This window comes from Drepanopeziza brunnea, assembly GCF_022702325.1.
Source record: "Drepanopeziza brunnea f. sp. 'multigermtubi' strain 214-2 chromosome Unknown ctg4, whole genome shotgun sequence".
Lineage (NCBI taxonomy): Eukaryota > Fungi > Ascomycota > Leotiomycetes > Helotiales > Drepanopezizaceae > Drepanopeziza > Drepanopeziza brunnea.
Window position 1 is genome coordinate 356,891 of NW_027094067.1, and position 27,663 is coordinate 384,553.

General features: G+C 53.7%; 8 protein-coding genes across 8 annotated transcripts; 5 read left to right on the plus strand and 3 right to left on the minus strand.

The window, feature by feature from the left end:
• Positions 1 to 194: 194 nt before the first annotated feature.
• Positions 195 to 1,066, plus strand: L3040_002989 (uncharacterized protein; the record flags this gene model as incomplete). The annotated part of the gene is made up of 2 exons (XM_066154281.1): positions 195 to 566; positions 752 to 1,066. 2 exons carry the CDS (start codon positions 195 to 197, stop codon positions 1,064 to 1,066), a joined length of 687 nt encoding a protein of 228 aa, XP_066012261.1.
• An 802-nt stretch (positions 1,067 to 1,868) lies between these two features.
• L3040_002990 (uncharacterized protein) lies at positions 1,869 to 4,709 on the plus strand (the record flags this gene model as incomplete). Its single annotated transcript, XM_007296458.1, has 4 exons — positions 1,869 to 2,002; positions 2,106 to 4,302; positions 4,351 to 4,497; positions 4,545 to 4,709. The coding sequence occupies 4 exons, from the start codon at positions 1,869 to 1,871 to the stop codon at positions 4,707 to 4,709; spliced, it is 2,643 nt and encodes an 880-aa protein (XP_007296520.1).
• Positions 4,710 to 5,467: 758 nt separating this feature from the next.
• L3040_002991 (uncharacterized protein) lies at positions 5,468 to 8,274 on the plus strand (the record flags this gene model as incomplete). Its single annotated transcript, XM_007296459.1, has 2 exons — positions 5,468 to 7,951; positions 8,086 to 8,274. 2 exons carry the CDS (start codon positions 5,468 to 5,470, stop codon positions 8,272 to 8,274), a joined length of 2,673 nt encoding a protein of 890 aa, XP_007296521.1.
• A 1,615-nt stretch (positions 8,275 to 9,889) lies between these two features.
• Positions 9,890 to 11,568, minus strand: L3040_002992 (uncharacterized protein; the record flags this gene model as incomplete). Its single annotated transcript, XM_007296460.1, has 2 exons — positions 9,890 to 10,862; positions 10,910 to 11,568. The coding sequence occupies 2 exons, from the start codon at positions 11,566 to 11,568 to the stop codon at positions 9,890 to 9,892; spliced, it is 1,632 nt and encodes a 543-aa protein (XP_007296522.1).
• Positions 11,569 to 12,997: 1,429 nt separating this feature from the next.
• On the plus strand, positions 12,998 to 14,992 carry L3040_002993 (uncharacterized protein; the record flags this gene model as incomplete). Its single annotated transcript, XM_007296461.2, has 3 exons — positions 12,998 to 13,831; positions 13,884 to 14,599; positions 14,677 to 14,992. The coding sequence occupies 3 exons, from the start codon at positions 12,998 to 13,000 to the stop codon at positions 14,990 to 14,992; spliced, it is 1,866 nt and encodes a 621-aa protein (XP_007296523.2).
• A 276-nt stretch (positions 14,993 to 15,268) lies between these two features.
• Positions 15,269 to 15,535, minus strand: L3040_002994 (uncharacterized protein; the record flags this gene model as incomplete). Its single annotated transcript, XM_066154282.1, has 1 exon — positions 15,269 to 15,535. The coding sequence occupies one exon, from the start codon at positions 15,533 to 15,535 to the stop codon at positions 15,269 to 15,271; it is 267 nt and encodes an 88-aa protein (XP_066012262.1).
• Positions 15,536 to 18,219: 2,684 nt separating this feature from the next.
• L3040_002995 (uncharacterized protein) lies at positions 18,220 to 23,108 on the minus strand (the record flags this gene model as incomplete). Its single annotated transcript, XM_066154283.1, has 9 exons — positions 18,220 to 18,410; positions 18,475 to 18,577; positions 18,654 to 18,878; positions 18,943 to 19,254; positions 19,325 to 19,469; positions 19,523 to 19,949; positions 20,006 to 20,238; positions 20,307 to 22,714; positions 22,797 to 23,108. The coding sequence occupies 9 exons, from the start codon at positions 23,106 to 23,108 to the stop codon at positions 18,220 to 18,222; spliced, it is 4,356 nt and encodes a 1,451-aa protein (XP_066012263.1).
• A 2,010-nt stretch (positions 23,109 to 25,118) lies between these two features.
• Positions 25,119 to 27,086, plus strand: L3040_002996 (uncharacterized protein; the record flags this gene model as incomplete). Its single annotated transcript, XM_066154284.1, has 1 exon — positions 25,119 to 27,086. The coding sequence occupies one exon, from the start codon at positions 25,119 to 25,121 to the stop codon at positions 27,084 to 27,086; it is 1,968 nt and encodes a 655-aa protein (XP_066012264.1).
• Positions 27,087 to 27,663: the final 577 nt, after the last annotated feature.

Sequence of the window (27,663 nt, forward strand, 5' to 3'; positions counted from 1 at the left end):
ACACCAACCTTCCGCAAGAATCCCCAACCTCCCAACTTCTCAATACGCAAGTACATCGCCGCACAACTGCACGTACTTAACCGCAATTATCATCCCCGGTAAGCATGATTTCTTCTTCATAATCGCTCTCATCCATCGCAAGTATCGTCTCTCAACGCTATCAAATCCTCTCGTCTTCCCTACCTTAGCCCATGATGCGTCTCAATACCTCAACCCCGTCTCTGTTCGCAGTATCTTCACTTTTCTGCTTTGTATCTTCCTTGCCACTCGTGAGCAGAAGACCGTATTTGCTGCAGCCTCGTGAGAGAAGAGCAACTTACTCGATTGTGCCTGTTGATGGAGGCCAACAACCGGCGGCGATGATTGTGCAGACGATTGTGGTGACACAACCACCGCTCACTTTCGTCGAAACAGACGATATAACGCTGCCGCCCATCACAAATTTTGTTGTATCGACGAAGATTTTCGAGGGGCCGAAGACGACACTGACCATTCTGCTGACTGCCACTCCGGCTCCGGCCAAGCCCAAATACTCTATCATCGATATCATCCCCCCTCCGACTACTGTTAGTCTTTCAGCCTCAGTGAGTGTGACCACATCCCAGGAGCCGCCCAGCATATCTTCCAGCAGCGCCATAACGACTCCTACCTCTGCTTCGGCTTCGGCTCCTTCTCCTGCTCCGGCACCAGTCTCATCAGGGTCGACGACCTTCAAGACCTCGACCTCACAGTACTCCGAACCATGTTCTAGCAGTGCGATGCCATCTCCTACGCCTGCTACATCTCCAGCATTTGCACCAGCATCAACTTCATTTGTGCCTACTACCTCCGAGATTTCGACCACACCCTCCTCCGAAACACTTTCAACGAAATGCTCCACTTTCACCTTGGAGCCCTCGCCATCTACCCCGACACCCACTCCTACGCCTCCGAGCAATTCATCCTCACCTGGTGGGCCAATCTCGAGCCCATCGCCATGTCCAACTACAGCCTCCTCTCTCTCAACGAATGTGCCATCCACACTTTCCTCAATATACACTGCAATCCTGAGCTCTTCGAGCATTAGCTCTTCATCTAAGCCTTCGTGCGATAATGGGAAGTTGGACAAGCACTACCCCAGTTGGGCGAACGGCACCAGCACAGGTTCAGGGCATGTACCGCGGATTACTCCCAAAAAAAAGGAAACTTCAAAGAAAGAGGCCCGCCCTCCAATCGCGGGATCACCGAATCATTCAGACGACTCTTATTCTGAAGTATGAAATATGATACGTACAAACAAATTGAGCACGAAGGATGCGCAAAATTCAAACCACGCTTTGTCAAGGCTGGCCCAGGAACAGAATTGAACGAAAACAATGAGAAAAGATGAGAAACTGGTTATTCAGAAGACATGTTTAAAAAGACGGGATTTTCGATGTGGTACATATTTGCCTTCCAGATTGATTTTATGGAGGTCTATTGTTTTCCTAGGAAGGAGCAGCGGAGCGTCCCAAGAGGAGCTGGAACGCGCAACATTGCTGGCGTTTGGAAGACTGCGAAACGAAACATGAGGATGTATGACTAAGATAATGTTTAATTAATTAATTAATTGAATTATACAAAATCAAGTTACTGTATAACAAATATACTTGTACTGAGTGATCATTGTACTTACTGTGAGGGCTGCTTGCTTCCTACCGAGCCAACCCAAGATGTCATTGCGCGGCTGTGCCCATAGTAACGCTGCTGCTCCCTTGACCACTTGACTTCAACACCGCAACAATACTTGCAACACCACAACCTCCCGCCTTAAAGTCTCTCACGACTTTAATGCCACCTGCCTGAGCTGCGCAAGCCACCGTGCACGAATATTCCGATACTCGCTCATTATGGCTTCCCCTCCGGCGGTAGAAGACCAGGCCCGGCTGCTGGAAGATGCCCTGCTGGTGGTGAGGCAGCAGACGCATCTGATGCGCAAATGCCTGGAAACCCCTGGGAAGCTTATGGATGCTCTCAAATGCAGGTACGATGCTGTGGGAGCGGCCTTGGGGAAGATGAGATGGATTGCGCGGGATGCGCGGGATGCGCTGGGTCTACAGATGATGCTAATGCTAATCTATCGACAGCTCTACTTTGGTGTCGGAGCTTCGAACGAGCAGCCTGGGACCGAAACAGTATTACGAGCTATACATGTCTGTTTTCGATGCTCTCCGACACCTCTCCTCTTACTTGAAAGACTCCCACCCAGTCAATCACCTTGCAGATCTATACGAGCTTGTCCAATATGCGGGCAACATCATACCTCGACTCTACCTGATGATCACGGTCGGAACAGTGTACATGTCAATCGAAGATGCACCCGTTAAGGAGATTATGAAGGACATGATGGAGATGAGCAGGGGAGTTCAACATCCGATCCGAGGCCTCTTCTTGCGATATTACCTCTCTGGACAAGCGCGGGACAACCTCCCAATGGGCAATGGAGATGGACCAGAGGGAAACCTCCAGGACTCGATCAGCTTCACCCTGACGAATTTCGTGGAGATGAACAAGTTATGGGTTCGGTTGCAGCACCAAGGACACTCGAGGGAGAGGGAGCAGCGGACACAGGAGCGTAAAGAGCTACAGCTGCTCGTGGGCAACAACCTCGTACGATTGAGCCAGCTGGTGGACTTGGAGACCTACAAGAATGTTATTCTGCAACCTTTGCTGGAGCAAGTCGTCCAGTGCCGGGATGTTCTGGCGCAGGAGTACCTGCTGGAAGTTATCACGCAGGTATTCCCGGACGAGTTCCACCTACACACCCTTGACCAGTTCCTAGCTGCGGTCTCCCGGCTGAATCCACATGTCAATGTCAAGGTTATCGTTATCGCGCTGATGGACAGACTTTCTGCGTATGCTGCGAGGGAATCAGAGGTGGATCCCAAGGAAGACCGTGAGAAGCTGGAGCAGGATGCTATTGCGAAGTTGCTGGAGGGTGTACGGCTGGGCCAGGAAAAGAAGCCCGTATCCCCGAAGGAACCAAACGGCGAGCAATATCCAGGTGAGACCAATGGGTCGCCAACGAAAGAGGCTGGGACGGCGGAGCCCGAGATGCAAGAGGGATCGGCAAAGCCAGAAACCAACCCAGACTCTGAAAATGGCACGAATGGATCGGATGAGCCGAAGAGCAGAGGTATTCCAGAGAATATCAAGCTCTATGAGATATTTTTTGAGCAGGTGATGAACCTAGTTAACGCTCAGCATCTTCCTATTCAAGATACCACAGCCTTACTGGTATCACTGGTCAATCTCGCTCTCAATATCTACCCGGAACGCCTTGACTATGTCGACCAAGTTCTGGATTACGCAAATTCAAAAGTCAAGCAGCATGCCAACAGTGCAGACTTGCACTCCCCAGAGGCACAAACGAACATTCTTAACCTTCTCCTGGCACCTATGAAATCCTACGTGTCAATATTTACAGCGCTTTCCCTTCCACAATATATCCCGCTCATCCACTCACAAACCTACTCGTGTCGGAGAGCTGTAGCCGGCGAGGTAGCAAAGAATCTACAAAGAAATCTTACCAATGTCTCGATACTCTCCCAATTGGAGTGCGTTCTCGAGACCTTGAAGGTCCTGATCAAGGAAGGTACACAACAACCTGCCGGGTATTCTGGTGTTCAACAACGGAAGGCCGTTGAAACGGATGAGACGGTGGAAGAGCAAGGCTGGCTCGCTCGGATAGTTCATCTCATTCACAGCGATGATAACGAAACGCAATACAAGCTTCTGCAAGCAACGAGAAAGGCCTATGCTGAGGGAAACGAACGTGTAAAGTTCACAACACCGGCTCTGATCACTTCGGCGCAGAAGCTGGCTAGACGGTACAAAGCGAGAGAGCACTACGATGACAACTGGGAGTCACAGTCATCAGCTATATACAAGTTCATGCATTCATCCCTATCAACACTGTATACCCGCGTGCCCAGCTCTGCCGAGCTCTGTTTACGTCTGTTCGTCACATGTGGTCAGATTGCTGATCAGAACGGAGCGGAGGAAGTCAGCTACGAGTTCTTCGCACAAGCCTTCACTATATATGAAGAGGCGATCAGCGATTCGAGAGCTCAATTCCAAGCTGTCTGCATTATTGCTGGTGCATTGCATGAAGTCCGGAACTTTGGCAGAGAGAACTACGATACCCTGATCACGAAGTGCGCGCTACACGGTAGCAAGCTTCTCAAGAAGCCGGATCAATGTCGAGCTGTGTATTTGGCATCTCACTTATGGTGGGCTGTGCCGATCGTTGCCAAGGGCGAGACGGAAGATGACGAGAAGAAGGTAAGCATAAGATCCCAGGAGGGTATTCAAACAAGCTAATGATTATAGCTCTACCGTGATGGCAAGAGAGTTTTGGAGTGTCTCCAACGAGCTCTCCGTGTTGCCGATGCTTGCATGGATACGGCTGTTTCAGTTGAGCTTTTCGTCGAGATTCTGAACCGCTACGTTTACTACTTTGATCAGCAGAATGATGCTGTAAGTTCTCCTTACTGCCATGTAGACTGCAGCCCTAATTTGGACAGGTGACTACGAAATATCTCAACGGACTCATCGAGCTCATCCACTCCAACCTCCAAACCAACCAGGAATCCGCCACCATCGACATGCCCAAACGCCACTTCCATCGCACCATAGAATACATTGCATCGAGAGAGTACGACGGGGTTGTGACAAATGCAGAGAAGTAGATTTCTTCGAAAGACGACGGGTTGGGAGAGAACCCAATTGTAAGAAGTTTCGATGGAGCCTTGGTGGTAGCACGCCGAGCTTCTCAGAAGCGAGATGCTTGACTCAAAACTTTGAGATTGAGCAAACAGGGCATGAGAGGCGATCATGCTCCGAATTCATCATGCCTTCGGGGCACACTATTGTGTAATATTCAGACGAGAAGGAGAGTAATTGGAAGACTGTGATCACGTGTACATAGCTTCTGCGGCCCCGGAATCGGTCTGTGTTGTGACTCCTGCTGCGTGACAGGTCGTGATAAAATTTACATCTGTCTCCCAATGATTGAATATCGAATTGCAATTGATTGAAGGTGCACAATCCCCAACGAAGTTATTCTTTACCACTACCGCACGGCCTAGACTCTTTCTTTTAGTGTTTGACAGCTTCCAAGCCTCGCCGCAGCCGAGACGTGCATCGTCAATCATGCTTCAGACCTCGATATTCCCGAGTACGAAGACCTTTCCGACGCCAACACTCCACCTTGGCGCAAATAACAAACCACACCTACCAACCGACCGACCTACCTACACTTACACGAATTGCTTCTCTACCCTATGGATTGGAGATATTGAAGCCCAGGATTCACACGGTGCGGCATGAGCGACAGCTGGCCTGACTGAAATAGCAAACCCTAGGTATCCCTATCCCGATCAACAACCCTCGAACGGCCCCGGACCCCTTTTGAGTTCCTAACCCTGCGGGCCACAGCATCGCCATCATGCCCACCGACGAGAAGCCTAACAAGTACGAGCCCGTCCCGATTCCCACCTACGACGAGGCCGTCGGCTCCTCCTCGCGCAACACGCCTTTTCCGCGAGAGGACAATACAAGAGAAGCGGCCCACCCGGCCGAGCGAGAGGGACTGTTAGGCTCAGAGCTCGGAGGCCGTACACCGGTGCCTACGCGGCGAGTGGGCTACAGGCCGCCACCTACGGAAGAAAACACATCAGTCAACGGCGACAACGACGGCGACGATGTCGAACACGATAGCTTTCTCAATCAGGATGGAGGGCGGAGAAGGACAAGCCAGAGCTCGGAGGAGGAGGAGGACGAGGTGCGGAGGGAGATGCAGGAGATGGAGATGGGGGATCCGGCTGCCGAGGGGAGCCGCAGCACGCAGTCGGCGTGGGGGAAACGCATATCCAGCCTCGGGATCCTCGCGCGGTGGAAGTGGCCCGCGTCCCTGCGACCGCGGTGGCCGACGCTGGACGCGAACTTCTGCATCGTGCTCGGGCGCTGCTTCGCCCTGTTGCTGGTCATGGCCGTCGTGTACCTGCTGTTCATGAGCGACATCTTTACGAGCGCGACGGGGCGCCTGGCGGGCCAGATGTTTGATCCGGAGAGTGTCAGGATACATGTTCAGGCCATGGCGAACGAGGGCAAGATCCGCGAGTACCTGCGGGTGGTGACGCAGGCGGATCATCTGGCGGGCACCGAGGGCGACTATGTGTTGGCGGAGTATGTGCAGGATTTCATGCGGGGCAACTTTCTGGAGGAGGTGCACATGGATCAGTATGATGTGTATTTGAATTACCCCAAGAAAGGGGGGAGGAAGGTCGAGTTGCTGAAGGGTGATGGGGGTGTGGAGTGGAGTGCGAAGATTGAGGAGGTGGATGTGTACGGGGAAGGCGTGAGGGCCCAGACGCCGGTTTTCCATGGTCATTCGAGGGCAGGGGATGTCACAGGACCGCTGATTTACGCGAATTATGGAGCGAGAGAGGATTACAAGGCGCTGTATGACAGTGGGATCGATGTGAAAGGGGCGATTGCTCTGGTGAGGTATGGGGGAACACAAGGGGATCGCGCGTTGAAAGTCAAGGCTGCGGAGGAGTGGGGTTTTGTGGGTGTTATCATCTACAGCGATCCGCAGGAAGATGGGTTTGTGCTTGGAGAGCCGGCGCCGAATGGGAGATTCATGCCTGAAGGCGGCGTTCAGAGGGGCTCAGTGGGATTGATGAGCTGGGTTGTGGGGGATGTGCTGACGCCTGGGTACGCGAGCGTTAAGGGAGCCGAGAGGGTCTCCAAAGACAACAATCCCGGCCTGGTCAACATCCCGAGTATACCTCTGTCATGGGGAGATGCACAACATCTCCTGAAAGCGATCGAGGGGGTGGGCCAGGAGCCGGTGGGGCATCCCAACTGGACAGGAGGACTTCAGAATGTTACGTACTGGACAGGAAACCTAAGCTCTCCAAAGGTGCATCTTGTGAATGACCAAGACGAAGTCGAGCAGCAGCCTATCTGGAACGTGATGGGTAAGATCAGGGGAGTTGAGCAAAGAGAGAAATCAATCATCGTCGGCAACCACCGCGATGCCTGGGTCTACGGTGCTACAGATCCGGGCTCTGGAACAGCAGTCATGCTAGAAGTGATCCGCATCTTCGGGGATCTGGTAGAGCGCGGCTGGAAACCTCTCCGCACTATTGAATTCGCCTCATGGGACGGCGAGGAGTACAACCTCATCGGCTCTACAGAATATGTAGAGAACAACATGGACCGCTTACGGCAAAATGGATACGCCTATATCAACGTTGATGTTGCAGTCGGCGGCACAGAGTTCAAGGCTTCCGGCAGTCCTATGTTCAAGAAATCCCTTCTACGGGCACTGGATCGCGTCAGCGATTTAAGCAAGAACGCCACGCTCCGCGCACTCTGGGACCAACGTGGTGGGGAGCTGGAAGGCTTGGGCGCTGGCAGCGACTACGTTGCTTTCCAAGACATGGCTGGGACGTCCAGTCTCGATATTGGTTTTGACGGCCCTCCGCACCCGTATCACTCCGCCTACGACACGTTCGAGTGGATGGACACCGTCGGCGATCCAGGCTTCCAATACCACAAGATGCTCGCGCAAGTCTGGACCCTGCTCATCCTGGAATTCTCCGACCGGCTCGTCCTCCCCTTCGACATCTCAGCCTATTCAACCGCCCTCACAATGTGGGTGATCGAGCTCGACAACTGGGTCGGCGACAAAGGCGCCAACATCGCGGGCAACACTCCCTGGAGCATCGAGCCGCTGAGAGAGGCGGTGCTACAGTTTGCGAAAGACGCGAAGCTATTTGAGAAATGGGAGCTCGATTGGGATGGTATCGTGCTGGGCGGCAGCGGGTTCGAGAGTGCGGTCTTGGCAGCGCATCGGATGAGCCACAATAATCGGATGGCGAACTTTGAGACGCACCTGTTGGATCTGGAGGAGGGTGGTGGTGTAAGTCTCCCTCGTTCTATTTTGCATGGGCGTATTCACTTATAACTTCTATCAAACCTCCCTCAATCTCCTTCCCTATACTCCTATCGCACCCAAGCGAGGCTGTTTGTTTTCTGACTCACGGCGGTGCATAGATCCCCAACCGAACCCAGTTCAAGCACGTCCTCTTCGGCCCACAGCTCTGGTCCGGTTACGACACGGCCTTTTTCCCGGCCATCCGCGACGCTGTGGATGCGCGAAACTGGACGCTGGCCCAGGCGCAGGTTGCCAAGGCGGCGGACATTATCACCAAGGCAAGTCGTAAGTTGGTAGGGAATAAGTGATCGTTTCTTTGATGCCATATCGAACTGGCTCACGGCTCTCTCTCTCCAATATCACGAAGACGGTGAGGGTGGGAGGGGGAGAGGATGGGGGTGTGGAGGTGGGGGGGGAAGAAGATAGAAAGAAGAGAAAAAGGTCACTTTGTATGACGAGTTGAAGGAAAGAAGCGAAAGTAAACGCGAGGAAAGAGAGAAAGTGAGGGTTGGCTGGCCTATGACTTGGCTTTGGCTGGGTTTGGCTTGGATCGGCTCAGCGGAGTCAGTCGCAGAACTGATCCAGAAAGAAAGAAAGAAAGAAAGAAGGGCGGGTGACGGGGTATGAGAGAAATGTGCATGTACACACACGTATGTGCATGTCCATGTCCATGTATGTGTTTCTGTATAAATCCCTTTTTTTTTCTTCTCTAAAAATCTTTTTCTTTTTCCTCCTAAGATTTGTTTTTTCTTCTTTTTCAATGCTCGCTTGATTGATTACTCGCTTGATTGATTACTCGCATGATTGATTACCTGATTGAAAGAGTTTTTTGGGCTTCAGCGCTTGGCCGGGTTTTCTTATATATATATATATATCATACCTTGGATACTTGCATACTTGCATACTTGCATACTTGCATACTTGCATAGGGAGGCTAGGAGCGGGCGTTCCGTCCCATGTTTAAAATATATTTGATGGGGGGTTTTTTTTTTGTTTTTTTTTTCTTCAGGTTTCTTTGGGGGAGGGGGAGTTGCATCGCGAGCTTTAGAATCGGCTGCTGAGCTGAGCTGAGCTGAGCTGAGCTGGAGGGGAGGGAGGGAGGGTTGAAGGGGAGAGGGAGAAGAGAGAGAGAGAGAGAGAGAGAGAGAGTAAGTAAGTAAGTAGATTGATGAATGAATGAAATGAATGAAATGAGATAAGATAAGATAAGACGTGCATATCTCTCTCTGTCTGTCTGTCTACCTACTCTATTGCTATGCTATTGTTTTACGTCTTTCGTTGATTTTTATCCGTCAATTTAATAGTCACGGCGTTGACTGGCTGTAAACATACCTACGTGGGATGTCTTCTGTCTCTTTCTATATATATATATATATATATATATATATTGGGGAGGCTGAGATGAATGGGTTAGATGAATGGGTTAGACGAACAGGTTGACGAACAGGTTAGATAGACTCACCTGGCTAACAAGCAAGATCTAATCCGTGACAAATATCGACAGGGGAAAGACCGGCCTACAGCTTAGACCAGTAAAGACTTTGTGGACGGTGGTGGACACACACATACACACACACACACACACACACACACACACATAGGTAGGTAGTCGTCAATACGCTCGCTGTATGGGTGGTTTGTTTCGAGAAGAATAAGCTCTTGCTTGTCGTGAGCAGTAGTAGCTGAGCTGGATGCGTTTATATGTATATGATCCTGGATATACATATGCCAACAATGGGAGGAAAGAAAGGGGGATACACTGACGAAAAGTTAAAACCTACATCAGTACTAACACCCGTGCTGGCTGGGAGGTCTGGAATAGAACATATGGCATTAGACTTCAAATATTGTGATATCTTCATTGACTCTGCTAAGGGGCTAAGGGATGTTAAAAAAAAAGACAAAAAAAAAAACAGCCAGCTACTAAAAGAGACGCGCCTCCACGTTATCGGTCCACCACTGCGGGAAGGCCAGCACTTGCTTTCCGAGTCTAGCCTGCTCGGCTGCAAAGACCATGGCGTGGCTTCGGATGACCTCTTCCAAGCTGCAGCCAACGTGGAGCCGCTGAGCCTCTTGCACGCTGACACCGTGGTTCTTGACCGCATCCACAGCCAGGATGAATTGTCTCGCGAGCCCGTCATCGCCCCCTCCGTGGCCCCCGCCAGCCAGGTGAGGCTTGTATATCTTGGTCGCGTCCGTGTTGAAATCCTGCACGGTGATGGTTTCACTATCCGCATAGATCTCGCCATCGTTACCGTAGAAGTGACTGTATCGATCACACTGCTTCTTGGTATGTGCCACCATGTGGAAGACTGCAGTCTTGGCGCCTCGGCCGGCTAATACTTGCGCAGTATCACCATCGAGGGTCGCCACTGGATCGTCCTCCCATTGCATTGTTACCACTTGGTCGTCGTTGATATCGTTATCTGCTTCGTATACACAGCGCCCAAACCAGTTCTTGGCCGACACTTCGGACTCTGGAGTGTCGCTGGTATAGTCCTCAGCAAGCTTGGATGTCAACGCAGCCTCGCCGCCGGCAAGGTCTCCCGAGGAGATGCAGTCTTCGATTTCGGGGAGTACTATATTCACCGGCCAGAATGTGTTTCCTGAACCAAGTCCTTTTAGCTCTTTCCCGAGATAGATCTTCTTTGCAGAGTATTTGCAAGATAGCTCGGCAGGGCAAGAGAGGCAGTTGGTAGCATTCCCCGCAGCCTTCGGCTTTCTGCCCTTTTTGAAGTATTGTAGACCTCCCAGCGAAGTAACAGTAGTGGGAATGTGTGCGGGTGCGGTCGAGCCAGGTGGTGGGGAGCAGAGGAGCCAGAGGAGCACGTCGATATCATGGCAGGACTTGGTGAGGAGGGACGGCGCAGTTGTTGATTCTTTACGCCAGTTTCCCCTGGGATATGTTAGCTACTGAACTATAGACAGAGTAGAGCATCAGACCTCACATAGCTATGGGTGAAGTGCCACCACCCGACAGGTTCGGTATGGTTTACCGACATGATATCCCCAATGACCTTGTCCTCCAGTAAAAGCTTCCTCAGAAGCATATTGTGGGGACTGTATCTGAGAACATGGCCGATAGAGAAGATCTTGGAAGGAGTCGCATCTGGTAGGTTTGGGAGGAGGGATTTGTAGATAGAGACACAATCGGCAAGGCTCGTCGCCAGAGGCTTCTCGCACATAATATGCAGACCCAGAGGAGCGAGCCCGACAATAGCCTCCTTGTGCATCTCATCGAGTACGCAGATGAAGACGCCGTCGATGGCCTCTGGTACATCCTCTCCTCTCGCAGCCTTCGCCCGTCTCTCCTGTTCCCAAGTCAGGAACTGCTTCCACCCCTCAAACTCCTGGCCATCTGATGGCCCTGCCTTTCCCCAGATGTATGTGTCCCCGAGCAACTTCCGCTTATATGCCACGGGCTCCGCAACGGCAACGATAATTCCATTCGTCGACGCCCCAGTAGCTCTGGCGTAGGCTGTCCCTCGAGACCCAGCTCCGATGATCAGAAGTCGAGGCGGACTCAAGGACATTGAGGGTCGAGGAGGGGGAGGGAGACGCTCGGTATCATTGTCAACAGAGGAGTCTGCGTGAGCAGCCATCATGTAGTATTCCGAAGATGGAGTTCAAGATGCTGGAAAGGCGGTTTTTCCTAGAACTGGGGAACTCCTCATGCCTCGGCCTTCAGCTTTGCAGACAGCCCATTCTCTAAACGTCACGATAACGTTACCGAGCTGTGCCCAATTGCATTGTCGTTCTTTCGTTCGTTGCACGACGCTTTACAAGCGTTGTTGTTGGGATGCATTAAAAGTTATTGATCGGACGTTATCCAGGGCTGCGAATTTGGGGGTGAGGGGCATCCAAAAAAGCATAATGCCTCACATCTGATAATCCGGGCCTGTTCTCAGCACATAATAAACATTGTGGGGTGACGTGCAAAAAACTTTGCACATTATTATAATCAACGACCCAGTCGGGACTCGAACCCGAAGTCTTTGGTATGTTCACAGCGAGCCGGAAACCAACGCCTTACCATTAGGCCACCAGGCCGAGCTGACGATGGCGTCGTAAGAAGATGGTGAATATATATAGCGTTCGACAAATTTTACAACTTAAACTCCGCACTTTTTAATTATATCATCAGGCATCGAACTAGTACTACAGTAAAGAGGTACCTCCGTACGTACGTACATTTGATCTTTTCCCTTTTTTTTTTCCTTCAAATTTTTTTTTTCTGAAACAGCTTCAGCGAACGATGCCCAGGACCTGGGAGGGCTAAGCCCTGGAAACCACTCTTGGCCATCTTAGCGCATGCACGCTAGAGGGAGCGGCAATGCCATGATCACCTTCGACGACTCCAGAAAAAACGACTCTGAATTTGCGGCTATCAAGACACGCACTAGGTATTCGAGGATAAGCAAAGCTACCGTGTGAAAAACTATCTCACTTGTACTTCTGCTTGTCGTTGCTCAGGAGTCTCGCTTAGGCCCAAGCGAAGAAAACATTCAAGCGCTCTGAAATTTCCTCGAAAGCTCCCGAGACAGCTCCCCAAACCTGGCTTGGTCTGGTTCTCTGATGCCCCCGACTAGGGGCTGGGAGAGGTTCCTGTGGAGGAACGTACTTTCAGCAGGTATTCTGCAGGCGATGGATGAAGGTGAGGCTTCGGAAACATCTGGTGAAACCATCTCGTTGGGTTTCAACTGTTGTTGATTGCACCAGTGGTGTTACATTCTGGTAGCAGATCGAATCGCCGAATGGGAAATTTCGTTCGTCTTTGCATTTAAGGATGTTTCGGTGTGGTTCATGAGCGAGCCGGCTATGTGTCGTAGTCATCGGCTGGGAAATTTCAGACCAGTCGGATCTGGACATTGCCAGATGGAAATCTGTTGACGGTTGCAATTACCATACTTCAAGTTGAAGATCGATTTGAGGGTTCCAATCTCAGCTTATTATTTGTCGTTTTTTATTTTATTACTTTGTTTGTTTCCTTTTTTGTTCGCACGTTCGATTCTATTAGAAGGCTGGCCCAACATGTTGCTTTCTTTATCCTTCATTTCAATCGTAATTTCTACTGTCGCTTCTGCACTTCCGCCGAACAACCTTCAACGCGTCGAGGACCGGCGCAATGCTCCATATCCGTGGACATCTTCTCGGACTGCATCCCCGGACCAAGCTCTCCAACTCTCTATTGCGCTGCAGCGAGGTGCTCATATAGAAGCTACACTGTACAAGATCTCAACACCCAGCCATTCCCAATACAGGAGACACTTGACCAGAGAAGAGGCCCAATCCTTGCTCCGCCCCGATGCCGAATCTCACTCTCAAATAATTAGCTGGCTCGCCCAGCATGATGTCACAATCGTATCGGACGATAGCCACTGGATCAGGTTCAACACGACTGTCAAGTCGGCGAATGCCCTGCTATCTGCGAACTTCAAGTGGTATCGGAACGCAGGCAATGGTAAAGAGGTGCTCAGGACGTTGCGCTATTCGGTCCCGGCTACGCTCCACAGCAAGATCTCGCTGATCTCTCCAACGACTCGCTTCTGTAATATGAAGTCGATGCAGCCATCCGCACAACACCAGGACTTGAGGAGGGGTATTTTTGCACCAGTAATAGGGACCAAGTTGCCCAACCGACGAGCATTCAGGCGAGAGGAGCCGATAATCTCACCAAGGGGGGCTGTTGATCCTATATGTAACCAGACCGTCACACCCGACTGCTTACGAGCACTTTACAACGTCCCGACAAACATGACTCTCAGCAGCTCAAGAGGCATTGGAGTCTATGCTTCTCAGCAACAGATCGCCAAGTTCAGCGACTTCAAGCTTTTCACCCAGAACGTCGACCCGAAAGCCATGGGGGTATGTAAACCCGTTTCGCCGTCTCCTGCGCTCAAGCTAAACTGATCCCAAGGCAAACTTCACATTCCTCAGCGTCAACGGCGGCCTCGACGGCGTCGCGAACCAGAACGACACCGTCGACTCTGACCAAGAAACCAACTTCGACGTCCAATACTCCGCGTCCCTCTCGGCCCCCATCCCGAACGTCGTCTTCTCCATCGGCGGCCGGGGACCCATCCAGCCCGAGCTCGGCAACCAGCCCGGCGATGGGACCGAGCCGTGGCTCCAGTGGCTCGACGCCATGCTCGCCCTCCCCGACGCCCAGCTGCCGCACACGATCACGACCTCGTTCGGCGAAGACGAGCAGAGCCTCCCCGACGGCTACGTGCAGCAAGTATGCAACCAGTTCGGCGCCCTCGGCGCGCGCGGGGTCTCCATGATTGCCGCCAGCGGCGACTCCGGCCCGGGATCCACCTGCACCAACAACGACGGCAGCGTCGCCCGCTTCACGCCCATCTTCCCGGGCTCCTGCCCCTACGTCACGGCAGTCGGCGGCGTCAAGGGCGTCGGCCCCGAGACCGCCGTCTCGTTCTCGGCCGGTGGCTTCTCGGACAAGTTCGCGATGCCGGTCTACCAGCAGAATGCCGTGCCGGCGTACGCGGCACCGTACGCGGCGCAGTTCCCGGGCATGTTCAACGCGACGGGGAGAGGGTTCCCGGACGTGGCGGCCCAGAGCTACAACCTGACGTTCGTGGAGCGGGGGAAGGCTCGTGGCTTTGCGGGCACCAGGTAAGCTTGTTATCTAGATCCTCACCCCCCCCTCTGTCGTGGATGTCGACGAGTACTTACAAGAGATCGTCTCGCAGTGCGGCATCTCCCACCTGGGCCGGGCTCATCGGAATGGTCAACAGTGCCCTGATCGCCCAGAACAAGGCTCCCCTCGGGTTCCTGAACCCCTGGCTGTACAGTACGGGTCTGGCGGGCATGACCGACATCACGGTGGGGAGGTCGGTGGGATGCATGGGCAAGAACCCCTTCACAGGAGCGACGCTGTCCGCTGCTCTCGGACCGAAGCTGATTGCTGGCGCTGGCTGGAACGCGACGACCGGATGGGATGCCGTGACGGGGCTTGGTACGCCGGACGTCACGAAGCTCATGGCTTTGGCAATGAGCAGCCCATGAAACCAGAAGGGAAAAAAAAAAAAAATCAGTGGCAGTGTATGTATCCATACGTGCACTCCTGCTGCGACAGCAGAAGAGAGACGAGATGATAATCTTAATATCCACCGTTGATTGGAAATGCTGCTCCTCTATCCCAAAACTTGCCGACGACCTGACTCCTCGCTCTCCATGTTTTGCCCCCCCTCCATAATTAACCGAGCCCTCGAACAACCATATCATCCATACCCACCTATAACTCCTCGCCTCCCTTTCCATCAAAGTTGCACACTCCCCCCTTCACCGCGTCGCATATCCGTTGGTACGCGTCGCCCGATGAAATGCAGGCTGTCCATGGTACGCCGCAGAAGCCGCATTCACACTCTCATGATGCTCTTTCGCACGCTGCACAATCCTCTGTCCGATCCTGCGCAGAGCGCTTGGCTTCCGGACAGACTCCATCGAGCCACCGCCGTCGAGGGAAGGATTCGACGTCGTCTCGCTTAGGATTCTGGTGAACGGTCCCTTCTGCTCGCCCACGAGGCCATGTGTGGAGGGCGTCGCCATTGCCGCTCGATCGATCCTCGGTGCCGAATCCGAGCTTGGTAGGTTGGGACAGAAAAATTACTATCACTGGAAACTGACCCGATGACTTTTGAACTGGTCTCGTGTTGGGTTCGGCTGTGGTCTTGATCGAATGAGGCCTTGATGGATTGGATTTATGACATTGGATGATGATTGTCGGGATCAGGCAAGAGATTTGAGTAAGTATTTATTCGGAATCCCTTCGATCATTCCTGTTCTCTAGGAGCAGTCATAGTGAGAGCTAGAGACAATAATTTATCATATCTCCCGAGCCACTGCCGCGGTCTCCAAACGTCGAACGCTCCTAGCCAGCCAGCCGCGCCTCGCTCAGGACGTCCTTTTCCGTGTGCAATAAGTCAGTGCGGAGGACGGGAAAAGTGCTTCTACGGCATTTCAGTCGGAGCCTGTACGGGAACGGGAACAGCATGGTTCCGAACCGGGTGGTGCGTGGTGGAGTATCAATCCAGCTGTACGACGAGGCATAGCTCGAAAGGTCGCTGGCAAGCGGACGGCCAGATGAAAGCAAGCGGAGTGGCGTTGACGAGACGCTTAGACGGGGTCATAATAAGCAACGCCCCCCCCCAAAAGGGACCCTTGGACGAATTCAAGGCGCGAGATACCCATCGGCAACTACAGTAAGTGACAGTTTTCTTCTCCCGGCACTTGTATGTACCGGTACAGAGTAGCCAACCTCTGCAAGCGGCCTGTGCTGGCGACTGCCGACGGCCCAAACCGCGTCCCGGCTTTCTCTCCACGGCCATCACAAGGTCGGGACGCAAAAGTTTGGGTCGCTCAGTACGTCCCAGGTGCACGTCTCGGGATTTCAAATAACTTTCTCATAGCGCTCTCGCGACTTCGCTTTCATTTGGATTTGCGTGACTCAAGAACTGCCACGGGCAATCGCACTGCGTAGCTCCCCTATGTCTGCGGTGGTATGCTCCTAGAGAATAGCCACCGCGGACAAAGTGCGGGCTGAGACCGACTCAACAGCTGCACTCCTTCACGTACTTACTGCCTTGGTGTTATATACGCTGGAGCTATACGCCACTACATCTGTCATTCTCTCCACGCTGTACACCTCACAGCTCATGCTTCCAACAAGATATCATGGAAGCAAGCACGTATCAGGTACACAGATTCGAAGCCTCGAATCTCAAGTATCGACCGACCTGTGCTACCAAGCTGGAAAGCAGAGAAACCCCCGTCCACGTGATCTCGAGCAAAGGCCAGAGCAATGAAATACTCATTGACGTCAAATTTTTATTTTATTTTATTAAAATCGAACTTGCCTATTATCGCTAAGATTCACCCGAGCAGAACACATTGCAGCAAAAGCCCCCTCTCTCCAATCCCTCGCCGGTCTCTCTCGAATCTCACCTCGTCAACCACGACTCCCGCACAACACGCGTGAGCGCCAACCCTCTGAACACTTCTCTCCATCCGAAGTACGCATGCAATAAATGTCATTGCTATCACTATCACTATCACCATCACTATCACTATCTCTCTCTCTCTCCTCCAAAGCAAAAGCGTCACACAAGATCCCACCACTCAGCTCCAATCCCAATCCCCAACCCGTCCCCCCCCCTCCCCCTCTCAATAAAGCTTCAAAAACTTCCCACGCCTCAATCCGATCGCACTCCACCCCATCAGCATCAGCATCAGCACCACAACCACCACGAGCAGCGCCACAGAAATCACGAGCGAGAGATATCCGAATCAGGTAATAACCAAACGCCCGCGGCCATAACATAGGGCCCATCCAACAGCGCCGAACGCCGAAAGCCCCAGCCAAGCAACGAGGACGAGGACCGGTGAAAAGGCAGCAGCAGCAGCAGCAGCAGCAGCAGCGATCCACCACCAACCGTTCAGAGGCAGACGAACAGCTCTGGGCGCGCCCGAGGAAGAGCGCGCCGGGTTTCTCTTGATCTTGACGTTTTTTCGTTTACCGGACGCTAAATTCGGGGTTGTCGCCTTATAAGGATTCATTCTCTTCTTCCTCCTCTCCTCTCCTCCTCCTCTCCTCTCCTCCTCTCCTCTCCTCTCCTCCTCTCCTCTCTTCCTCTCCCCTCTCTCCTCTCCTCCTGAATCCTACCACGTCACACATCGTCTTCGCTTCAGCCTTCTTTCTCTCTTTGCCGCGTCCCGTGAGCGAGATCGAGATCGCGCGACTCTCTAGAGCTGTCGTGGACGTGTTGTTGGACGCGTAACTTGGTCCGTTCATCTAGATACACCACGGCAAGTTCGAGTTCCATCAAAGAAAGAAAGAAAAATTTTTAAAAAATTATATATATATATAGATACCCAAAGAGCATGGTCTACGCTATGATTACGGAGCATGAGGGCCTGAATGTGCTCGCTGCTAATTTAACCGGAACATCTGCCTACGCGTCTGAGAAGCACGCATGCAGGCAGGTAAGAAGGCACTGGCAAATGCCGCATTGATGAGAAAGGCAGAGAGTATGGCTGAATCAGAAATGAGCCAAGATAATTCGTCAAGTTATTACAAGACTCGTCAGATATGGTAACAATCCAATCCATTTTGAGAGAACAAACGCCGGCTTACTTCCTATACATGTAGAACTACAAAAACAGCCCGGCCATCCAAAGTTACGCACCAGACACACACCAGTCGTCAGCAAGCTCGTTCACACACACACTCACACTCACTTCCTCCCCGTCAAAGCGCTAGTCAGTGTCCCGAGGCCAAGGCCCTTCAGGATCCCCTTGATACCCAAGCCGCCGAGCAGGTTATCCAGCAAGCCTCCAAGACCCAGTCCCTGCAGCAGCCTCCCAACGAGGCCGAGGACACCACTGAGCAGCAGACCGACAGCAGCGAGGATCTGACCCAAGGGTTCTGTGCCAACATTAGCTGGTGTTCGCGCGGTGTGTACGACTTTCCCTCCAACGGGGGGACTTACCCGCAAGCAATCCCCAGAGAGGGTTAAGCTCCTTCTTCGCATGCGGCATACCGGCAATCTTCTTCTTTGCCTTCTCGATGGTCTGGGTCACGTTGCCGGTCAACTGTAGAAAACGGGATACAGTCAGTCTGGAGTTCGCTAACAGTTTTCCTATAGTCTGTGGTGCTGCGAAGGCTTACCTCTTTCAACACCTCAGCCAGATGGTGCTCTTCGGGCGTGGCCTCTCGGGTCGCTGCCTTCTGCTTGGCGTTGGCGGTGATTCTCCCATCGGGATCCATGCCGCGGATCGCGCCGTTGGTCTCGGTGAGGACGCGGCCGCCCTCTTCGATCATGGGCTTGACTTTGTCGACGAGCTTCTGCTCGTCGCGCTCTTCCTCCTTTTGGCGCTCGACGAACTCGATTTCCTGGAGATTTTCATGTTAGATATCGCTCCATACTCTTGTATATGCTTCCGTGGCGAATACTCACGTCCATGATGTTCTTGAGGAGCGGGTTCAGCTTGTCGATGGTCTCCTGTACCGTGAACGACATCCGGCCAGCCAGTTTCCGGTCGGCCTCGAGCTGCTCCTCTTCCTTCTGTTTCTTCTGTCGAGCTTCGATCTCCTCTTGCGTCTCCTTGGGCTCTTCGACAACGGGCTCTGGCTCTGGCTCCGGCTCGGGCTCGGGCTCGGCTGGGATTTCACTGAGAAGGGTAACGTGGCCGATGACTTGGTTCTTGGAGTTGTAGACATCGCCATCAGCGTCAATCTCCTTGCCAGCGCACTTAGTGATCTCGCCGTCCTGTCACGATGTTAGTATGTGTTGTGTTGGGTGGAAGGTGTGAGATGTGAGATGTGCTGGTAGAACTTACCGTCAATTTGGCAATGAGATCCCCGTTCTCATCGACAACGTTGCCTTCGCGGTTGACCTTGCGACCTTCGACGGGGCTGTGGGCTTTCTCTTTCACTTCCTCCTCCCAACGCTCGGCCTTGCCGATGGAGTTGCCGTTGCTATCACTGCTTCATAGTCAGTACTGTTCCGACGTAAATTGTGCGTTGGAAAAACATACATGACGTCCCCGTCAGCATCAACCTTCTTGCCGTAAAGCTTCTTGACATCTCCCTCAATGAGACGTCCGATGATGGCGCCCTTCGAATCCGCAACCTTTCCGTCCTTGTTGATAGTTGGCGAATCGAAGCCAGTGAAAGGTCCCTCTTTCAGACCAGCTCTCTCACTCTCTGGTACAAGCTCTGCTTGTCCGACTACATTACCACTGGCGTCCCAAATCTGGCCATTCTTGTCGCTCGATTTGCCGATCAGCTTTTGGATGTCGCTGCCGGGAACAACTCGGCCGTAGATGGTCCCGTGAGAGTCCACGAGATTGCCGGCCTTGTTTACTTTCATCCCAGCCAGCGCAGAAAGATCGACTTTCTCGGGCTCCGGCTCCGGAACTTCTTCCTCGGTCCATCGCTCAGCCTTTCCGAGGACGTTACCGACTACTGCGAGTTAGTGCTCACTTTCTTGGTCATTTTAGGGCTCGGGAAACACATACTGCGATCAACCACATCACCATCAGCGTCGACCTTCTTTCCAGCCAACTTCTTCGCGTCACCCTCGATGAGTCGTCCGACTACAACGCCTTCATAAACGACATTGCCTGTCTTTTCAACGAGAGCATCAGGGAAGTCTTCGAATGGGGATGACGACAACTCGTCTCTGTCGTCAACTGACAGGAGCTCTGCAGTGCCAATGACCTTGCCCGATTCGCTCCAGATCTTTCCCTCCCTAGAACGAATGATGTTAGCAACTGCCCGAAGAAAAGTCCAGACGGAGCTGGCTGAGCCATGACTTACTTGTCAACCTTCTTGCCAACCAGCTTGGCAACCTCTCCCGTGACAACCTTGCCGAAAAGCTTCCCGTTGTAGTCGACCACATAGCCAGCCTTGTTGACCTTCTTGCCTTCCAAGAGAGAGAGATCAACTGGCGCTTCCGGGGCTTCTTCCTCGATGTCCGCTTCCTGGTATCTCTCTGCCTTTCCAAGAGTGTTTCCATTCTTGTCGAGCACATCTCCATCGGCATCGATCTTCTTGCCTTCCAGCTTCTTAGCGTCGCCCTCGATCAACTTCCCGACGATCCTGCCCTCAAAGATGACATTGCCGTCCTTGTCTAGAACACTATCGGGGAAGTCCTCGAAGGGAGCGGACTCTTCCTCTTGGCGCTCGTTTTCTGGCAAGAGCTCGGCCTTTCCGATGACCTTGCCTCGGTCGTCCCAGATCTGGCCTTCGGCGTCAACCTTCTTACCAACTAGCTTGGCAACCTCTCCCGTGACAACCTTGCCGAAAAGCTTCCCGTTGTAGTCGACCACATAGCCAGCCTTGTTGACCTTCTTGCCTTCCAAGAGAGAGAGATCAACTGGCGCTTCCGGGACCTCTTCCTCGGGCACAACATCTTCTTCCTGATATCTCTCTGCCTTTCCAAGAGTGTTTCCATTCTTATCAAGCACATCTCCATCGGCATCGATCTTCTTGCCTTCCAGCTTTCTAGCGTCGCCCTCGATCAACTTCCCGACGATCTTGCCCTCAAAGATGACATTGCCGTCCTTATCTAGAACACTGTCGGGAAAGTCCTCGAAGGGAGCGGACTCCTCCACCTGGCGCTCTTCTTCTGGCAAGAGCTCGGCCCTCCCGATAACCTTACCCCGGTCGTCCCAGATTTGGCCTTCGGCGTCAACCTTCTTGCCAAAGAGCTTCTTGGCGTCGCCGGAAACAAGCTGTCCGAAGGGGTTCCCTTTCTCATCCACGATCTTTCCGAGTTTGTTGACTTTCTTGTCCTTGAGAATGGACAGATCGGGCAGCTCTGGAGTTTCTGGGTCGGTTTCAGCCTCTTCACCAGCAGGTGCCTCTTGCTCGACTTCAGCCGCGTCAACAGGCTTGGGGTCGAGCTCGTTCAGCTGTTCGGGGTCCTGACTGACTTCGGCCTCGGGGGCGTCCTTCGAGTCCACGTCCTTCTCGGCGTCAACAACACCTGGGGCTTGTGAGTCTGCCTCTTCGGGACCCAGGTCTTTTACGGCATCAGTGTCAGCTGGGGCTGGCGATGCTACCTCTCCAGGTACCGCGTCCTTGGCACCCTTAGCGACTTGAGAAGCAGAATCTTCGGGGTCCAAGTCTTTCGTAACTTCAGCCACCTTGGAAGCCGAGTCTACTTCTCCGGGTACCACGTCGTCGGCACCCTCAGCGACTTGGGAGGCCGAATCCTTAGGTCCCAGGTCTTTGGTACCCTCCGCGACCTTTGAGGCCGAGTCCACTTCGCCAGGTACCACGTCCTTGGCACCCTCAGCGACTGGAGAGGCCGAATCCTTGGGGCCCAAGTCTTTGGAATCTTCAGCGACTTGCGAAGCCGAGTCTACTTCTCCGGGCACCACGTCGTCGGTACCCTTAGCGACTTGAGAGGCCGAATCCTTGGGGCCCAAGTCTTTCACTGCCTCGGATCCGTCTTCGACTTCGGATGTTGCGGCCTTCGCTTCGAGGCCCTCGGCTACTTCAGCGCTCTCAGAAGCTTTAGGTACTTCAACGTTTTCGGGCGAGTCGATGTCCTTGGAAACTTCGACGCCTTCAGGAGCCTCTACACCTTCAGGAGCCTCGGCGCCTTCGGGAGCTTCGACATCTTCGCCAGCTTTGACGTCTCTGGGAGCTTTCACGGTTGCGGTTCCTTTTGATCCAATTTTAGATGGAGCTGCCTTCGAACCAAGGTTGCTGAGAGGCTTCTGGGACTTGACCTCTTCAGGGAGGTCGGCCGTGGTCGCTTCATGGTCCTTCACGTCGATCGCACTATCGGCCTTCTCTGAAAGTTCGGCCTCGCTTGGATTATCGTCCAGGAGATCGGGTTTGAGATCTGCCTTGCCCAGGGTGGTTCCGGTCTCTGCCTTCATGACTCCATCGGCATCGATCGATGTGATGGCCGTCCCGACGAGGTCTTGCGGCTTGCCCTCCGAGAGCTTTCCGACCACGCCTCCCGTCGCATTGGTGATCTCCCCGTTGTCCTGGACACCGAATGGGGCCGTGAGGTCTGGCTTCTCGGTGCCCAGCGCCGAGGCCTTCGTCAACTCGGCTGTGCCGATGACATTGCCTTCCTCGTCGAGAATGTCACCCTCTTCATCTACCATGGAACCCTCGAGCTCTGAGGCCTCGCCTCTGACACGTCCGATGGTATTGCCGTCCCGGTCCAGGACGACACCATCGCTGACGGTGCCCGCTGGAACAACCTAGATCCGAGATACTCATGTCAGCATGTCTGTATACATGGCCAAGCGCGCCCCATCTGCGTCTCAACAAGGCGCCACGCACCGAGGGATAGAAGCGCTGGAACAGCATGGAGTAGGGAAGACGCTTCCGATAGAACAGGCTTACCTCGGTGCCTTCCTCGTCATCCGCCTCTGTGCCTTCCTCCTCCTGGCCGTCGTTCGTGGCGGCCTCGAGGTTGCTGTCTTCTGCCTGGCTCTCGTTGTCTTCCTGGATGCTCTCCTTGGCCTCGTCCACCTTCTGTGCCTCTTCCCACTTCGACTGCGGGGTCTTCTTCTTGGTGGAGCGAGGGACACCGCTGTTGCTCGGGGTGCGCTGCTGCTTCAGCATGGAGGGGGATCGGGGGACATCGGCCATATTTGCGATGGAGTGTCTTGTCCCGGGGGGATGGATGTCCGGTATGTGATTTTCACGAAGTGAGGTTGTCTGTTTGTAATGTCTTTGGTTTGTATTTTTTTTTTTCAGAAGGTGTCTTTCTGTATGGATGGATCGGGGGGTATAATAGGATGTATGCGAGATAGGACCCTTTCAAGACGCCGAACTGCTGCGACTTAGGTATTAGTAGGTCCAGAGGTAGCAACCAGCAACGAAACCGCTGTCAACCCGACGTCATCGTCGAGCTTCCCACTGAGAGCCTTTTTCCCATCGTCTCGAGTTCCTCTCGATCCTTTCCAGGCTGGGCGAGCATTTCCTGGCCCAAGAGCTTGCTCTGAGCTAGCTAACTATCGTCCCTCCCCCGCGGATCACTGACGCAATCTGGGCAGGGGACTGTGATCAATGGCCCTTGAAAGCTTGCTGCTCTCCATCCAGTCACGGAGAAGTGAGGCGAGCATGACGCCTCCTCTCATCATAGCTGGGCTGTCGCTGTCCAAGTGTATCCAGTGTATCCAGTGTATCCAATGTATCCTTGACCTGGGCTTCGCCTAATCCCAGTTTTTTCTGATCCAACCGGTCAGGGGGTCACGCGTCGACTCAAGGGGGGGAAGATGGACATCAGCTGGGATGGGAGCATGTCAAGCGATGAATACAGTACAGTACAGTACAGTACAGTGCGGTACGGACTGTTGCCCAGTCCAGCCACGCGTGCATTTGCCACAGGCTCCATTGTTCTGACGGGAACGGTACCGGGAAAAGGAAAGTCAAGTATCACATCTCACGTCTCACGTATCAAGGATTGCGGAATATTCGTCGATCGGAAGCTGATCGTGTGTCTCGTGCATCGGACCAGAGACCGTTGTTGGCAGAGAAGGATATCCAGCCCGACCCGGACAAGTTTTGTTTTTTTTGTTTTCGGGTCGGCTATTTACGCCTGCGACTGGAGCTAAGCTACTTCAGGTAATATTCCACCTCCATGCACTTACCAGGGGCATGTCTCCACCCCACCCCCCGTCTGCACGCTTCACGCCTCATCCTCCATCATCGACTCGGAGAACTGGCGATAGCGGCGAAGCTCCCATCGTGGCTATCCGATACGGGAATCTGGGAAGAGGTGTGTATCAGCTTATTACCTCCTTGTTCCACCGCCGGACGACGCTCGATCTTCTACGCACTGGATGGATTTGGATCGTGCGTCCCTTTGTGACCGATACGATGCCGTTACATCTAGTGTTCGCCTGGCCAGCGACTGGCATTGCGGCAAGGCGATATCACGAACGAGCTCAGCACCGAAACTTCATCCGTGAGTGCGCTCGTCACTTCCCCTGCAAGTCCGAGAAGTCGCTTAAGCTAAGCTTGTTTTTCCTCGCAGGGGGGCATTGAAGAATAAGGTCCGGAGAGGAAGGCCCGGCCGGGGGATAAGGGGCAGGAGCGGGACTTCTCCCACGCCCAGCCCACCATCGACGTTCGACGTTCGACGTTCCTCGACCAGCCAGCCACACACACCTCCGTCCCAAGGGCTTGCATGTGAGACGAACGAGCTATGAAGGCCAGTGGATGGGTGGCAGAGGGGCAAAAAACCGGATTCGAGCGCTTCGTCCCACTTCCTCCTTCCCCCTTCCCACTTCCAACTTCTGACCCGGCATGGCATTGGGCGTGCCACTCTGGCCCGGTGCAGTGGCAGTGGGAAGGAAGGGGCAGGCCGCGAATGACGAGAACCTCTCGCCACCCGTGTTCGAGTCGCGGGGAATCGAGTGGGAATTGCATGAGGCCATGGCTCCTGCCGATCGATCATGATCATGATCATGATGATGCTCCAGCTTACATACACGCCACACCCCACGCCCCACACCCGATCCGGGAACTTTGGGCAGAAAAAGCTACATGATCTCACCGTCTCTCCTTCCCTTGAATCTCCCGAATATCTATCATCTTCCTCCAGTTTGAAGCTCAAGCTCTCCATTCCCCACGACTGCATCTTCTCCCAACACCATGTCGACTCCTCCAGTCCCCAAGACGCCTCAGCCCGCCGTCGACCAGAACGGCGGCCCGGCAAAGTCCCCCACCTCGCTCAAGAAGAAGGTACCTTCGTCCAGCGATGCCACCAAGTCGGCCAGCAAGCACGCCTCGCAGGCAAAGCCCAAAGCACCTCCCGCACCCGAACAGCGCCCGTCTCCCGAAGCAACGCCTCTCAAGAAGAAGAAGAGGGTGCCGAGGCCTCCTCCGGCCGATGTGGCTCCCCCAGCCGCACCACCGACACCTGCGCCTTCCGAGGGCCCGCCAGACGTTGACGCCGAGGACCCGCCCCAGAAGATCATGAAGAAGAAGAAGAAGAAGCCGGCACCTCTGTCGCCCGAGCCCGAATCCGCCGCTTCCCCGGTCAAGCAGCCCGAGGAAGCGGAGCAGGCTCAGCATAGCGTCAAGCGCAAGGAATCGGCAGCCGGAGAGCCTCCATCTCCTACCCCGGCGCCAAAGCCTCTCATGAAGAAGAAGAAGCGTCCAGCTCCGGCGCCGATCCCCGAGCCGGAGCCGGAACCGGAACCGGAACCGGAGCATGAGGCTTCCGAGTCGGAGCATGAAGATGAGCCCGAGGAGGAAGACGTCCCGGAGCATGCAGAGTCCGGGAATGACTCCGAAGACCAAGAATCTGAGCCTGAGCTCGCGAACGAGGAGCAGAGCGAGGACGAAGAGGATGACCACGAGGAGTCCGAGGACGAGGAGGACGGTGACGGACCCGTGGATGGTGTTACCAACACTGTCGGTGACCGGCCAAGCAAAGCCCAGGATGCAGTCTCTGCAGCCCCCGAACAGGCCAAGCAGGGCGTCGAGAAGACCAGCAAGGCTACCCACGGAGCGGGGGATGACGCGAAGAGCAAAGCCCCAAAGCTCCCGGGAGCAGCTCAAGACACTGCGAAAGGCGCTACGGACAAGGCCCACGGGCTCGGGAAGAGCCTCCCCGACAAACCAGATCTTCCCGTCGGGGGAGATGCGTTGGGCGATGTCTCGAAACCTGTCGAGCAAGCCCCAAGCAAGCCTTCCAAGCGTCCTGCAGGTGACAAGAGGAAGAAGAGCAGCCCGGGTGGTCCACTCCTCAAGGGAGTCACCGACTCGGCTGGAGAGAAAGTCGATGGTGTCAAGAACACCGCGGCATCTACAGCTGGCGGTGCTTTGGAGAAAGGGCAGTCCACCGCGGGAGATGCTGCAGATCAGGCTCAGTCGACTGCTGCTGACGGTGCAGTGGACCAAGCCCAAGGAGCCGCTCCCGATCTAGGGGGAGCTGCCGACCTTGCCGGAAAATCGCCAGGCGATGCCCTCGGCGGAGTGACCAACCAAGTTGACGGTGTCAAAGACACCGCGGGCAAGACGGCAGGAGACGTCCAAGACAAAGCCAAGTCCACGGTCGGCGATGCCTCTTCCACCGCTGGCGGCGCCACGGAACAAGCTCAGGGCCTCACCAACGGAGCTCCGGACAGCGCGGTGCCTGGCGCTGGCGACGCCGTCGGGGACAAAGTCAACGGCGTTCCGGACGTTGCAGGACAAGGCCCAGACACCGCTCGCGGAGCCGTCGGACAGGCTTCCGAGGGCCTCCACGACGCCGGACAGCCAGCCGACGACGAGAAGGCCGCCGGTCACGCGCTCGGTTCGGCGTCTGACCAGACGGAGGGAAAGGTCTCCGGCGATGGTGATCATCAGCTGAGCGGCGGCAAGCCTGCTCCTCCTCCTCGTCCTCTCAACGATGCCGGGGAGATTGTGAACAGCCACGGTCAGGTGCTGGGACAGGTCAGCGAGATTGCGAGTGGTGCAAGTGGTGCGCTTGCGAAGAAGACTGCTGCTGCGTCTGACCACGCGCAGCAGGGGGCGGCGAATGTCAGTTTCAGCGGGATTGAGATTAAGGTTGAGACGAATGCTGGGGGGACGACGTTGACGATTCGGATTCCGGGGGCGTTTCAAATGGGGTGATGGGTATTGGATCGGTGGCGGCGGCCGACAAAAGGGGAGGGGAGGGGGAGGGGGGGTTGAGGAGGCTTTTTGATTTGGTTAGGGTTTTCATATATATGTGCGTGTGTGTTTATCTGTGATCATGTTATAATATGTGACTGAAAGAAAAGAAAAGAAAAGAAAACTCGAGGGAGGAAGGAAAGGCTTGTGTAATTTAATTTTAAGTCTGTTTGAGGTTCCTAAAATTAATAATCCAAAAAGGGTTTTTTTTGGATCTTTTAAATAAACGAATGAATAAACGTAGTATGATGTGACGCTTTTTGGTTTGGTGAAGAGAGGAGAGGAGAGGAGAGGAGAGGAGAGGAGAGGAGAGGAGAAGACAACTCTATCTTTTCATCTTTTCATCTTTTCATCTTTTCATCTTTTCATCTTTTCATCTTTTCATCTTTTCATCTTTTCATCTTTTCATCTTTTCATCTTTTCATCTTTTCATCTTTTCATCTTTTCATCTTTTCATCTTTTCATCTTTTCATCTGTTTTACTTTTATCTTGAGAGGGTCTTGATATTTTAGGAGGTTTTAGTTGTTAGTTGTAGGTT